A 12640-nucleotide genomic window follows, 5' to 3' on the forward strand; every position below is an offset into this window, starting at 1 on the left:
TTCCTATTATCATGTGTAGCATTTCTCCTTTACACTCCACATGCTAGTGGTAGGAAAGAGGTTATGATTCCCCTCCCATGGTTTTTTTTAAGAATAAAATAAAATAAACCAGAAACTGAAGTGAAAAAATAAGAGACCCATTTTGCTTTCCTCTTCCTTCCTCTCACTGTCACATCCCTCAATAGATCTTTAGTTCAAGTGGGTTACTACTTCTCAATATACATGTAGTTCTTTCTAGTTCCTAGCAGGTAAAACCACATCCCGCTTTCTGCGCATTTTACCATATTCTTAAGCTTCATTAACTGAAGAAAAATAAATTTGAATTCCATATTAAATTAGGAAGAAATCTAGTTATGTTCTGTTTGCTCTCTCCAGAGATAAGCTGTTGTTCAAAATGTTTCCATACAGAATTCCAATAATTTGCCCCCATCATCCAAAACGATTCCTTGCAATTTTCTGAATATTAAACAAACATTTAACATGTACATTTCATATTTACTTTGGTGGGTTTTCATCCCTATTTATCATACCGCATTGCTTTTCAGAATGCCAATGATTTTTCACTTGTCAGTGTCATTGCCTGATTCAAATAACCATCTTCCATTCTTCAGTACTCTTTTTCAACTGTTTTAAGACTTTTAGCACTACTCCTCTTCTATTCACATGCAACATTAAAGAAAAAAAATGTATTAAGGAAACCCCCAAGTACGTTCACATTACCTACACGTCTTTAAGTAAAGGTTTTGCTGTAATACTATTTTTACTAGTATCTCTTTACAATGCAAAAGTTACGTCGAAAAATAAAAACAGATAGATGACTTTCTAAAAATCTTTACTTTGAACAAAGTTGTGTTATATATGTGTCATTCTGGATTTTCAACAATTACAGAATGCCTTTGAAGTTAACAATATGAAATTTATATAATTTTATCCAAAATCATATATAAAAAGACACAGATTTTAAAAGATGACGTTGTATGAACAGTTTGACTGGAGGAAATTGGTTATTTTTTTCCTTGGAAGCTGAAGGTATGAGTTAGCCCCATTGTTTCTAAAATAGTGCATTCAAATTTTCTGACCCAAAAAGAACTTGAAGGAAGAAAACAAACTGAAAACATGCCAGTAAGTTATACTACTACTTTTCAAAATTTAATCTCATAATATTTTCTTAGCAGGTTCCCAAAAGTGGGACTGGATAAGAGAAGTGATATCTTTATGATTTTGTGAATAATGGGTTTTATTAGTATTAAGTTAAAGCAAACAGCCAGAACAATACATATGCAACTTCTACTACACACAATATAAAGAAAGTAAACTATAACCTCTGCAAAACAAAAGAAAAGATACTGAAAAAGCCAACACAGTGGTTATGGACTATTCCAATCCCTGATAACAGACTGGGTTCTGTGTTTAGAGAACAGTTGTTCACCTATTTAAACTGAAATAGGGTGAAATACATAATCAAGTATAAAGAAAAAGTCAATGGAGTTACATGGATTCTATGAGAACAAATTCTAGATTAGTAAGAAAATAAAATGATAGTTCACCTGGTAAAAGAGGTTACAATGGGCTTGGGTATGAATTTTTAGTGGTGAGGGACAACGGGAGAAATTACCCAGGATTTTTGTAACAATTCATTTAATAATTCATAGTTTTCAGAACACCACTTTCATAACAGAAGTGTTTTACACTTGCACAATGTTAATAACTTTATTATACATGGAAGCCTGTAATAGGCTGATTACACAATAAGACTGCAAACAACCACTGGTACTTTCCTGACACCAGGAAAGTACATAAGACTGAAACATCACCAAGAGTACATAAAAAACCATCAGCATAAACATCACCAAAATTACATTAAAAAACTAATCAAAAAATACATTTGCAAAAAGTGGTTTAGAGCAGTGCCACTGCCTTTCAGCAGCTTTGAATGGCCACTAGTATTTCTAGCAGGTTTCCGTGGCTCCACAGGCATTAATCAGGATTCACATATAATAAATAATGTACCACAAAATATACATAAAGTAAGGCAATAATTCCAATGAAAAGTTCTGTTGATATTAACAAGCCACTCAGGTTCTCCTTTTGTAGTTGATGTCATCACCAGAAACCTTTGATGGAATTGCAGCCTTAGGCCCTAAGCCTGCAAACGATAAACTGCTGCAAACCCCAATATCCGTAAAGAGCTCCAGAGAAATCACCGGCACGCTGCTGAGCACAGGGGTCCATGTCAGCTGATCCTGATGCAGGATCAGGGCCTTAGTATGTACAATTGGGAGTATATTATTTCTTATTGTACATGGAAACCTCGACAGAATTCTAAAGCAAGTGGGTGTTTATTGTTCACTATCTGATGCCATAAGACATCAGAAAGTGCATAGTAAGGTACACACTTTCTGGAATGTAAATCTTTCTAAATTCTACCTATTACATCGGGGCGAGAGAGGGAGGAGGGAAGAAGGAGAAGAACAGGTGTAAATTAAGAAAAAAAAACAAACCAAGGAGAGGAATTGGGAGGCCAACAAAAGAAAGGGGACCTTATACACTAAAAGAATGTGAAAAAGGGGAAGAGCAAGAGACCAATTTCTTTTGAACCATGTATAATAAATAATGTATCCCAAGAGCGTATATAGATTATGACTGTAGTTTCAAGCTGGGGTTCTAATGACATGAACCAGACATACACATTTTGTTCTCATGGTTTGTGTCAACAGAATCTCTTTATGGAATTACAGTCTTACACGGGAGTTCTGGGGACATTATTGTTTCTATTAAAGCTACCATGCTGGGCTCTTACTATGGATCCATGAATATCTGCTCCACCTGTCTGGAATGAGCATCACCTGGAAGAACAGGAGTACTTTAAAAGCAACAAGATTTAGGTAGCAAAAGTCTTTCAGATCAGCCCAGATATAAAAGACAGCAAATTGAAATGTCATAGATCCCTTCCTCAAAAAGCTGAAATATGTTTGTCACTATCTGTAGATTGGAAGTTCCAATACACTAGTGGTGCATAGAAATCCCATGCTTCGTTACACTTTCCTGAGAGTAAAGCAATTAGAATAAACCTTAATCCTAGGAACAAAGTTTTTTTTTTTTTTTTTTTTTTGCATTTTAAACTTTTGGGCTATTCCCTGACAATCTATATATGTAAATTTGATTGCTAAACATTGTCACTTGAACAAAAAAACCTATTTTAATCTATTGATTTTTGATTAAAAACCATAATAAACAGATCTAAAAAAATCACACTAACAAAATAAACTAAATATGAAAAGTTGCATTGAAAGGGCATCTTACATTATTCTTAATAGGACCGTGTAGAAACATTCCAATGGCAGTGTTGTCAAAGTAAAACAAAATTACATAAAAAAGACCCCACAGCCTGGTCACAGTTGGGACCTTACCTGTAACTCTGGCTGGTCGGGGTTTTTACTCGTGTACTACATGGCTCACTTACATCAGACATCATATTTGTATACCCTGAGAAATCTGACACTGAAGTCCTTACTCTGTGGTCCACTTCTCCATTAGAGTTAGTGATAAAAGTCATTGGCACCCTGCTGCCCGACTTAAACTGAGAACCAAACGCTTGTGCAAAGTTCTCGATCTGGTAGGTTGCTCTAGGCTCTATGTCCTTCTGAGGATCTATCTGGCTAGCTAACTCCTGAGACGGGATCTGAAAGCTCGTTGAGGATTCTAAATTTTTCTGTTCCTTCTGGCCAGTCAGTTTCTGAGATGTAGACTGGTAGTTAGATGAAGTCTCCAAGTTTTTCTGCGGATCAATGAGATCATCTAGCTCTTGAGAAGGAGTCAACTGCTGATGCGTAGCCTCCAAAGCAGATAAATAAAAGCCTGGCTGAGATCCAAGCAACATCCCAAATGGAGGTTTTGGCAACGCAGTCGGCAATACTGAGGTAACGGATTGGCTGAAGCCACACTCGAGCGGAGACGTAGTGTATATCTGTTTATCTTGAAACAGAGTGTGGTTGTGGAGAGTTGAAGACAAACTAACAAACTGGAAACTGGGTCCAAAAGCAAAACCAGTGCTATTGGTCGTTCTTTCAAAAGCTTGTTGGAGGTATTTGGAGTATTCTTGCAACATGCTTGCCTTATCATTTGAAACTGTTTGCGAGTTAGGGCTCAAGTTTTCTTCCTGAACCATCTCTGAATGTTCTCCTGAGGTGTGCAAGTCCACACGTTGTTCAGTTATGCTGAAAGGATCTTCTTTCTGGCCTTCTGATTTGTGAGAGTACTGGTCCAAAAGGCTCTGTAAGACTTCATCGGGAATACCAGACTTGTCATGGCAAGACTTTATTTCAGTATTTAAAGATGCTGAATCAATAAGAGATAATGGAGCTTCATTATCCATAACACTAACACCTGCAGACTGGATGACGGACTGTTGGGAGGTCATGTGTCCGACATTAATCGAAAAGGCACTGTTACTGCTCGCAGTTTGCAAGTATCTTCTTTTCTTTGAAAACTGCATGGCATCATCATAATTGCTACTTATCTGACCTGGTTTACCACCTGTACTTTGGAGAAGGCCAATACTTTCCACACCGGTATTGGTCACTAGGCCTAGAGAGCTGCTCTGTTTCCCAGACAATGGTTTTTGTCCCAAAATATCTGGCAGTGGTGATACAAAATTAAGGTAATTTTTGTCTGCGTGTTTTCTGCTTCCTTTTTTAAAGACCAGTTTTGGCACCTTTTTCTGAAGTTCTTCTATGCCTGTGCCAACAAGACCACCACTGGAAGACACAATAGGAATATCAACTGCATAATTTGGCATGGCCACGTTACTTGTAACTTGAGGTTCAGTTACCTTACTGCTACACTTACTTCCTTTGTTTTCAGTGGATATACTTTTTGTTTTACTTTTTCTTCTTGAGGAACTTGTATTTCCCTGAGACAACGCAGCCAGGCTACCCATGTTGTGATTCGATGATCCAGGTTCCCCTCCGGCACCTGCTTTACCTATGGCTTCACCACACGTTCTTCTGTGCTTCAACAGTCTATCTGTCCTTGAAAAATACTGCTGGCAAGTGTCACATTTGTATGGCTTTTCTCCGCTATGCGTTCTCTTGTGTCTTTCCATGTGGTACTTCTGGATGAACTTCATGCTGCACTGGTCGCACCCGAAAGGCTTCTCCCTACTGTGGATCTTCTCGTGCCTCTGCAGCAAGTACTTCTGGATGAAGCCCATGCTGCACTGGCTGCACTGGAAAGGCCTCTCCCCGGTGTGGATGAGCACGTGCCTGCGCAAGTGGTAGGAGCTCCTGAAGGCAGCGCTGCAGTGTTCGCAGACGTGAGGTTTCTGACTTGGGGACACGACGGCACCTTCTGCGTCTCCCACCAGGGGGGGTTTGGACGAAGCGCTCGGCTTCCGCTTGGCTTTGATTCCCTGAGTTTCTGGCTTTGGCCTCTTTGCCTTCTTGACCTGGGCATCGTGCTTTGGCTCGCCGGAGCTCCCGGGGGCGCCCTCGCCCCTGCCGCTCAGTAGCAGATCGCGGTGCGGATGCTGGTGCAGGTGGTGGAGCAGGCTGAGGTCCTGGATCACGCTCTGGCCGGCCCCCTCGCCGCCGAGGCCCGGCGGCCTCTCCTCCCCCGCCGCCCCGAAGAGCCCCCCGTAGTGGTGGTGGTGCTGCGGCGGCGGCTCCTCCTCCTCCTGCTCGCTGGGCTTCTCCTGCTTGATGCTCACCAGGGACTGCAGGAAGCCCCAGGGGCTGCGCTGCGAGGGGGAGGCGGCGGCGGGGAAAGCCCCCGCCGGCTCCTTCTTGAAAGTCACGTCCTGCGGGGGCGGAGGCGCCGGGGGCTCGGCCGCCGCGGAGGAAGCGGCGGCCGGAGGCAGCACGCACGGCGCGGGGTGCTGCGCCGCCGCGGGGGGCGCGGCCGCCCGCGTGAAGCTGGTGACCGGGGGCAGGCGGTGGTTGAACATGACCATGCTGGGAGGGAAGGTGGGCTCCATGGCCGCCGCCCTCTTGCCGCCGCCGAGGAAGCCGCCGCCGAGTTTCATCCCCCGCGAGGGAGGCGGGGGGCAGGCGGAGGGCGGGCCGCCCGGGAGGCGCGGCCCAGAGGGGCTGCGGGACCCGCCGCCCGCCCGCCCGGCCGCCGCCGCCGCCCGCTCTCCGCGCTCGCTCAGCGGCTGGCCCCCGGCGCGGCCCGGCAGCCGCCGCCCGGGCGCATCGCCGCCGCCCCCGCCCGCGCCGACGGGCGGCCCCGGCCCGGCCTGCACTTACGGCTCCCGCCGCCGCCGCCGCCTCCAGTTAAAAATAACGCCGCGTCCGCTCCACAATGGAATTAGCAGCCCCTGCGCCCCGCACTGCACATGCGCGCCGCGCCGCATGCTGGGAACGGCCCGGCCGGCGGCGCACCGCGCACGCGCCGCCGCGCCGCGCCCCGCCCCGCCCCGCCCGCCGACCGGGCGCCGGCGGGGCGCGCGCCGCCGCCGCCAACGACACGTTCGCGGGCAGCGCGCGGCGCCCCGACCTCGCCGCGCGGGTCCCTGCCCGCCGCCGCGTCACGCGCGCACGCGGCCCGCCGCCGGCCCGCTCGGCTGCGGCCACGCCGCGCTTTCCGGACGCGCCGCTGCCCTGCTAAATACGGCGCGGGTGACGCCCTCGCTGACGTCAGCGCCGCGAGCGCTGCCCGCGTGGCGGCGGCCCGTCGGTTAACGGGCGTTGCCTCGGCGCGCCGGGTGCGGGGCCCTGCCACTGCTTTCACCGCGGGCAGCGGCGCCCGGGAGCGGGACGGCGCTGATGAGTGAGAGCAGTCGAGGCGGCCGGGGCCGTGGAAACCCCCACCGCACCCCGCCGCCGCGGCCCCTGCACCAGCGCATAGGCACTCCTAGCCAGCGGGGCCCTTTCTGTTGTAAGCTGCGTAGGTGGGAGTAACTCAGCCTTGTTCGTCCTTGTAAGGGAAACAGCTCAGAGATTAACCAGAATTTCAGTATTTTGAAATAGGGTCGTGGGCTGGGTGTTTTGCCCCCCCCCCCTTTTTTTTAGGAAGTAATCAGAAGTCATTTGCAGCCATGGCCACTAATATCCAAATAAAATTTTTTTAATTTCTGCCCCTTCATTTTGAAAGCCTCTTACATTTCTATAGGGTTTTATTAGTGCCTTCCAAATTCTGTTAAAATTTAAACCTCAGAGGTACCTTAGAAGCTTGGAATTGGACACGTTAGAGCTAATTATTATCGTTAGGATAATGAAAGTAAAGGAATGAGCAGGATATATTTGTTACGATTTTTATGCTTCATTTTTCAAAAATATTTCCCTTTATGACAATTCAACCTATAAAGGTCAAGTAATTTCTGTAGGCCTGTTCGCAACTGCTGGGAAGCCTTGCATCAGATTTTTAAATCTTAAAAATACTTAAAAAGTAAAATGGAATATGATGCAATTTCTATACCTAACAAAATTTTAAAATCAGTTAAGTAGAACGAGTTGTTTTTATACATATATTGTCTCTTAAACAGCATGCAAACTAGCACTTCGCTCATTTTAAAACAATTTGAATTATGAAAGTTTAGGACTGTCACGTTTAGCTAAGTGTTAAAACCTAGGAATTAAAAAAACTTAAAGCAGCAGTAAAATATTAGTCAATGCCTATGAGAAATGAGTCTGTCCCTTTATTCAGGGTGTCTGTGTTTAATGGTAAGCTGGGATGCATATAAGCTAGTCCAAGCATGAAGGGCAGTAGGACACTCGTATGGAAAACCAACTTTGTCCCTCAGTTATCAAGATAAGAAACCTGTCATTTCTCTCATTCACTCTGTCAGCCTTGAGATACTCCAAGCAGACTTACCTCTGTGTTGTACACCCCATATATCAGGAAGATGAAGAGACCCTGTAAAATAAAATGGAGGGAAAAAGCTGTTAACTCTAATCATTTCAGCAGTAGAAATACCTGAAATAAACTTTCCTGGGAACAGACAAAAGAAGACACACTTCATCAAGGTCAATTTATTTTTCTATTTTTCAACATTATAAGCTGTACCTTGAGCATTTATTTGGTAACGTGGGAGTGCATCACCTACGGTGTTTGTGCTATTCAACTGCTTGGTAATGAAAGACTTAGCACCAAAGAATCTAAAACATTAATTAGAAAAAAATAATTTTATATGTCAATGGTCTGAACAAAATCTCAGCGTAAATTATAAAAAATACAAAGATGCTAAAGCAAACTATGAAGGAGCAAATATCCCTTTCAGAATCTTTTTTAAACTGCAATTAAGAAAAAACAGCAATGACTTACCAGATTCTATACCAAAAATATATTATTACATTCATGTTGACAAAAGTATACACTCCAGTTAATGTTTTTAGAAATTTAAATATCAAGAGAGTGAGAAATGTGTGAGAACAGGAAAAAAGAAATAATGCAAGTAACCACATAGCATACATGGTTTATCAATGATGTTTTAATAGCTTTCTTCAAATTGGACTGGAATTGGACAGAACGAGCTAAAAATAATTAAAACGCTGACTTCAGTTTCTCTGAACTTTTTTGCCGTATCCCAAATATCTATTTCCAGGACCTAAGTTAACAGGGTAGCATATTACTGATTCTTGCAAATTGCAGGCAGGATTCTATAAAAATATGCAAACTACTGAAAAGAGCAGAACACCAATTTGGAGTGACATGTAAGAAAGATAAAGTTTCCTGAGAAAAGTCTTCTGTAACTCAGATCCACCTGATATTTATAACGATTTTTTAAATTCATTTGCAGAATCTTGTAGAAGCTAGCCTGCCTTGTAATATTAACATTTACAGTGGCCACTTGCCATATCAAGAAAGAAACTCACTTTGAGACAAAAGATTTTTTCCAAAAAGGAACATAAATTAGATTAACAAAGAAACTGCTACTTTTCAGTCCAACATGCAAGTTATTTGAAGACAGCTATATTAATTCTAGAATTGCCCATTAGCATTATTTTAATAGGCAGGGAGCAATGAGAGAGATTCATTAACCATATTTCCTTAGATTACCCAATACCAGTGTAAAACTCTTGGGAGAAAAAGTGGTTTTGCTTAATTTGCGGGAGGGGGGCTGTTTTAAAACACAAATCCAGTACATCTTTTCAGTTATTTAATAAAGTACAGCAAAGTCCTCAACAAGAAATAAAAATAGATTCAAAGAATGGATATCTAAGTTTCTGAGTGCATTTTATATACTTCATATGCAATATACCGCATTTATATCATGCTGCTTATTTGTAAACAAGACAACTAGAATCTGGAAACTCCACAACTCAGATAAATGAATTCCTCACATGCATAGTTATTTGTAGAATCAAGTCCCAGTTTTCTCCTTAAATATCATGTTAGGAGACCATTCTGATTACTTTCATGGTGTTGTCTGAAATCTGCATTTAGAGTAAAAAAGAAGTTTGGAAATTTTCTCCACAGTTATACTGAAATAAAATTAATTTTATCAGAAATAAATACTGAAGTTATAGAAAGTAAGATGTGCACATCATAAAAACCAGTGAACATATGAAACTGACTGATTAATCAAATTAATTCAGTTCAGAGCAATATGAGAACTATCACAGGTATTTCGTAACTGACTGTTCTTCAAAAAATTAGTATAAACATGGTCACTTGATACAAAGATTTGAAGATTCATTAAGTTCTTGACAGTACTTAAACCTGTCAGTGACAGCTATTAATGTTAACAGTACAAATGTAAAAATATATAAATTAAGTATTGTTATTTATGAATCTGTTGGGGGCCTGCTATATCCATATATAAAAAAAGAAAAGGCACAAAGTATACACCTTTATCTCCTCCTATCTCTGTTTTAAGTCCCTAGAGTTTTAGGGATATTTGCCCTCCCAGGCAAGAAGAGGGAATGAGTAGCTGCTATAGCAAGAGGCAGAGAATATTCAGCTACTGGTGAGATCAAGAAAAAAAATTTTCCTTTCTCAGGCTACTTCCAGAACAGTAGGTAGAATCACACACTGCTTGTTATTCAGGTACTCCCGCAAATGAAAAATCTAGCCAAAACTGTCAATCCAAACAATATCGTTTGCCAAGGTATTAAGATTAAAAATATATATATTCAAACTTTCTGGCATACTGGAATGATTTCTTTTTAAACTAGGAATACACAAATAATGTTTTACTTGCTTTACAATCTCTTCTGAAATCTATCTATTTAATATAATCACAGGTAAATTAGTTAGCTACTTGGGTTTGGACATACAGTAATCTTACAGCAAATTCAGAGACAAGTTGATAAAGATTCCAGACACTAAATTGGTGTGCCAAGCTTTTGCTTCTCTTGAGCTTGATGTCAGGTCATTTAAATATTTAACTATTAGAGATACGTAGTGCTGTGGACGTTCTTACCGTAATTCTTCATGTAGGCTTCTGGGAGGGTTTTTTTGTTTTTGTTGTTTTAACAGCAATAAATTATGTTAATCCAATCAGTCCACAGCAAGGATTTTACGTAGTGCTTGTAATGAGTTACAAGGTCTTGGCACCCGCAACTGAAAATGAGGAGCAATTTCCCACGCAACTTCGTCATCAACAAGTACCTGTACAGGATAGTGCATGGTCAGTCTGAGATGAAAACAAAGAGGCAAAAATCCTCAGGTGGTTTGAAGTGCTATAAATAATATGGTCTTACGTAACTGATTATTCAGCTTCCTTGGCTCATTAGTTGCACACAAACAAGAGCTCCTCCGTTTTTTCAGTAGGCTGTGGTTTTACCCACGGAATGGCTGCAGTAAAGCTTCAGCTGCCGGGGCTGGTCAGATGTTCTTCAGTTCTGGGAACGAAGGAGTGTTGTGATCGGGTAATTTTATCCGGAACTGTTTATTGCATCAGTCGAGATTAAAAAAAAAAGAAAGAAAAAAATCCTTCATTAAGAAGGGCAGAAGGCACATTAGTACTTTTTTGTGTGTTACAACAGCATGAATTAACACCCAGAGGAACTGTAACCCCATTATGCTAAGCAGTGTATAAACACAAAATAAAACAGTCCATGTCTTGGTAAGGTTAAATTCTACCCAGGGAAACAGGCAACGTGTAGAGAAAAAGAGAACATAAAAACACAGCTGTGCATCATTTTTCAAAAGTGCCATAGAAAAGTAAGACGTTCTTGGTAAACTTCAACTAGAAGTTCCTGATCCTTCAGATGAATTAGAATTCTGCTTTTGGGACACTGAGCAGTAAAACAGCTGTTGTTCCAGCTGCTGCGTGTTTCATCGCAATTCTTCTGCTTGTAACCTTCTGCTGGGTGTAAGCGGGTAGCTCGGCAGTTCTTAACAGAATTATCCTTGCTATCTTGAATAAATCAGTCCATGGACAGTTCTAGTCTTTAACAGTTTGTTAGGATCTCTTCCAGTTTGGGCGGTACCACGGAAAGTTGACACACTTATCGGAAGTTCATTCTGCTTTGGGGCAACAGAAACCTGCACAGCCGTTCTTTTATCAGAAGTTTCTTCCCTGATTTTAGCATTTCTCTTATAATCTGTTACTATTCAACATTTCCTAAAAGCTTCTCTTTAACATCATATTTGTTCCAACATTAAATAATAACATTATAATCATTGTTGGTATAGTGGAGAATGTTACATTGATACTTTTAATATTTCCCATTCCAGCACTTTCTTTTTCAACATACCTGCTTTCAAGTATATAGAATTGCTTAATCCTTCTCCCTTTAATTTTTAGGTTCTTATTCTTTAATTTTTTGACATAACTAGAAAGGATATTTAAGAATTCTCAGGTACTAAAATCCATACTGGAATATTTCAGTGGGTCAGTTAAATAAAGCCATATTAGCAAAATACACATTTGAAAACTATATAAAAGAATTAAAATTCATCAACTATATTCTTAGTAAATTAATACCTAATATGAGCAGTTTAACATTTTAAAGCATGTCTGTAGTATGAACTTAAAATTTTTCATTACAGAAAAAAAAAATTGTTGTAAGAAATTTTCTGCTGTGTGGGAGAGAGAAAAAAGACAGTAGATCGCATGCAGACATACTGAAGTAATTCTGCTTATTTCTTTTGTAAATAAGAAATGACTGTATTGTGGCAATGGAAACTGCAGACTACACTCACTTTACTCACACAAGCAGTCTCCCTGTAATCCTAAAATAATTAAACATTGCTTTGGCAAAAATAGATTAGGGGTTTTTTGTTTGTTTGTTTTAAATCCAAACCAGAGCTAGAATCTGTAAGCCTCAGGAAACCTGTGTCTATACAACATCAGGGTTAAAACAAAGACTAACTAATTCCAAAATTACAGGCTTTTTCTACAAGAGATGAAGTTCCTTCAGTTTGCTAGAAGTCCTTATTTCAACAATTAACAAGTTTGTCATTTGAAACAATACTGTTACAAAGTTTCCAAATCATTGTCCCACAGGCAGCTCATTTAACTGTTGTGCCTATCACTTAAATCAGTAATTGCAGTCTCGGCAAACATGAGGAGCCAACACAATGATTCAGATTTTCTTCATGTAAAAACTAGAAGTTTAGAAGAAATTTAAAAAAAAAAAAAGAAACAAGCAAAAAATCCTGTAATGCTACCAAAACTAACGGAGCCACCAGAAAAGTGATAATAAAAAAGGACAGGATACTGCTGTAGCAAAGGCACTGAAGCAAATCAACT

General features: G+C 41.2%; 1 protein-coding gene across 1 annotated transcript; it reads right to left on the minus strand.

The window, feature by feature from the left end:
* Positions 1-815: 815 nt before the first annotated feature.
* ZNF281 (zinc finger protein 281) lies at positions 816-6368 on the minus strand. The gene has a single exon (XM_026119073.2). The coding sequence runs from the start codon at positions 6020-6022 to the stop codon at positions 3407-3409; it is 2616 nt and encodes an 871-aa protein (XP_025974858.2). The 5' UTR covers positions 6023-6368; the 3' UTR covers positions 816-3406.
* Between the last annotated feature and the right edge of the window lie 6272 nt (positions 6369-12640).

Source organism: Dromaius novaehollandiae, chromosome 8 (assembly GCF_036370855.1).
Source record: "Dromaius novaehollandiae isolate bDroNov1 chromosome 8, bDroNov1.hap1, whole genome shotgun sequence".
Lineage (NCBI taxonomy): Eukaryota > Metazoa > Chordata > Aves > Casuariiformes > Dromaiidae > Dromaius > Dromaius novaehollandiae.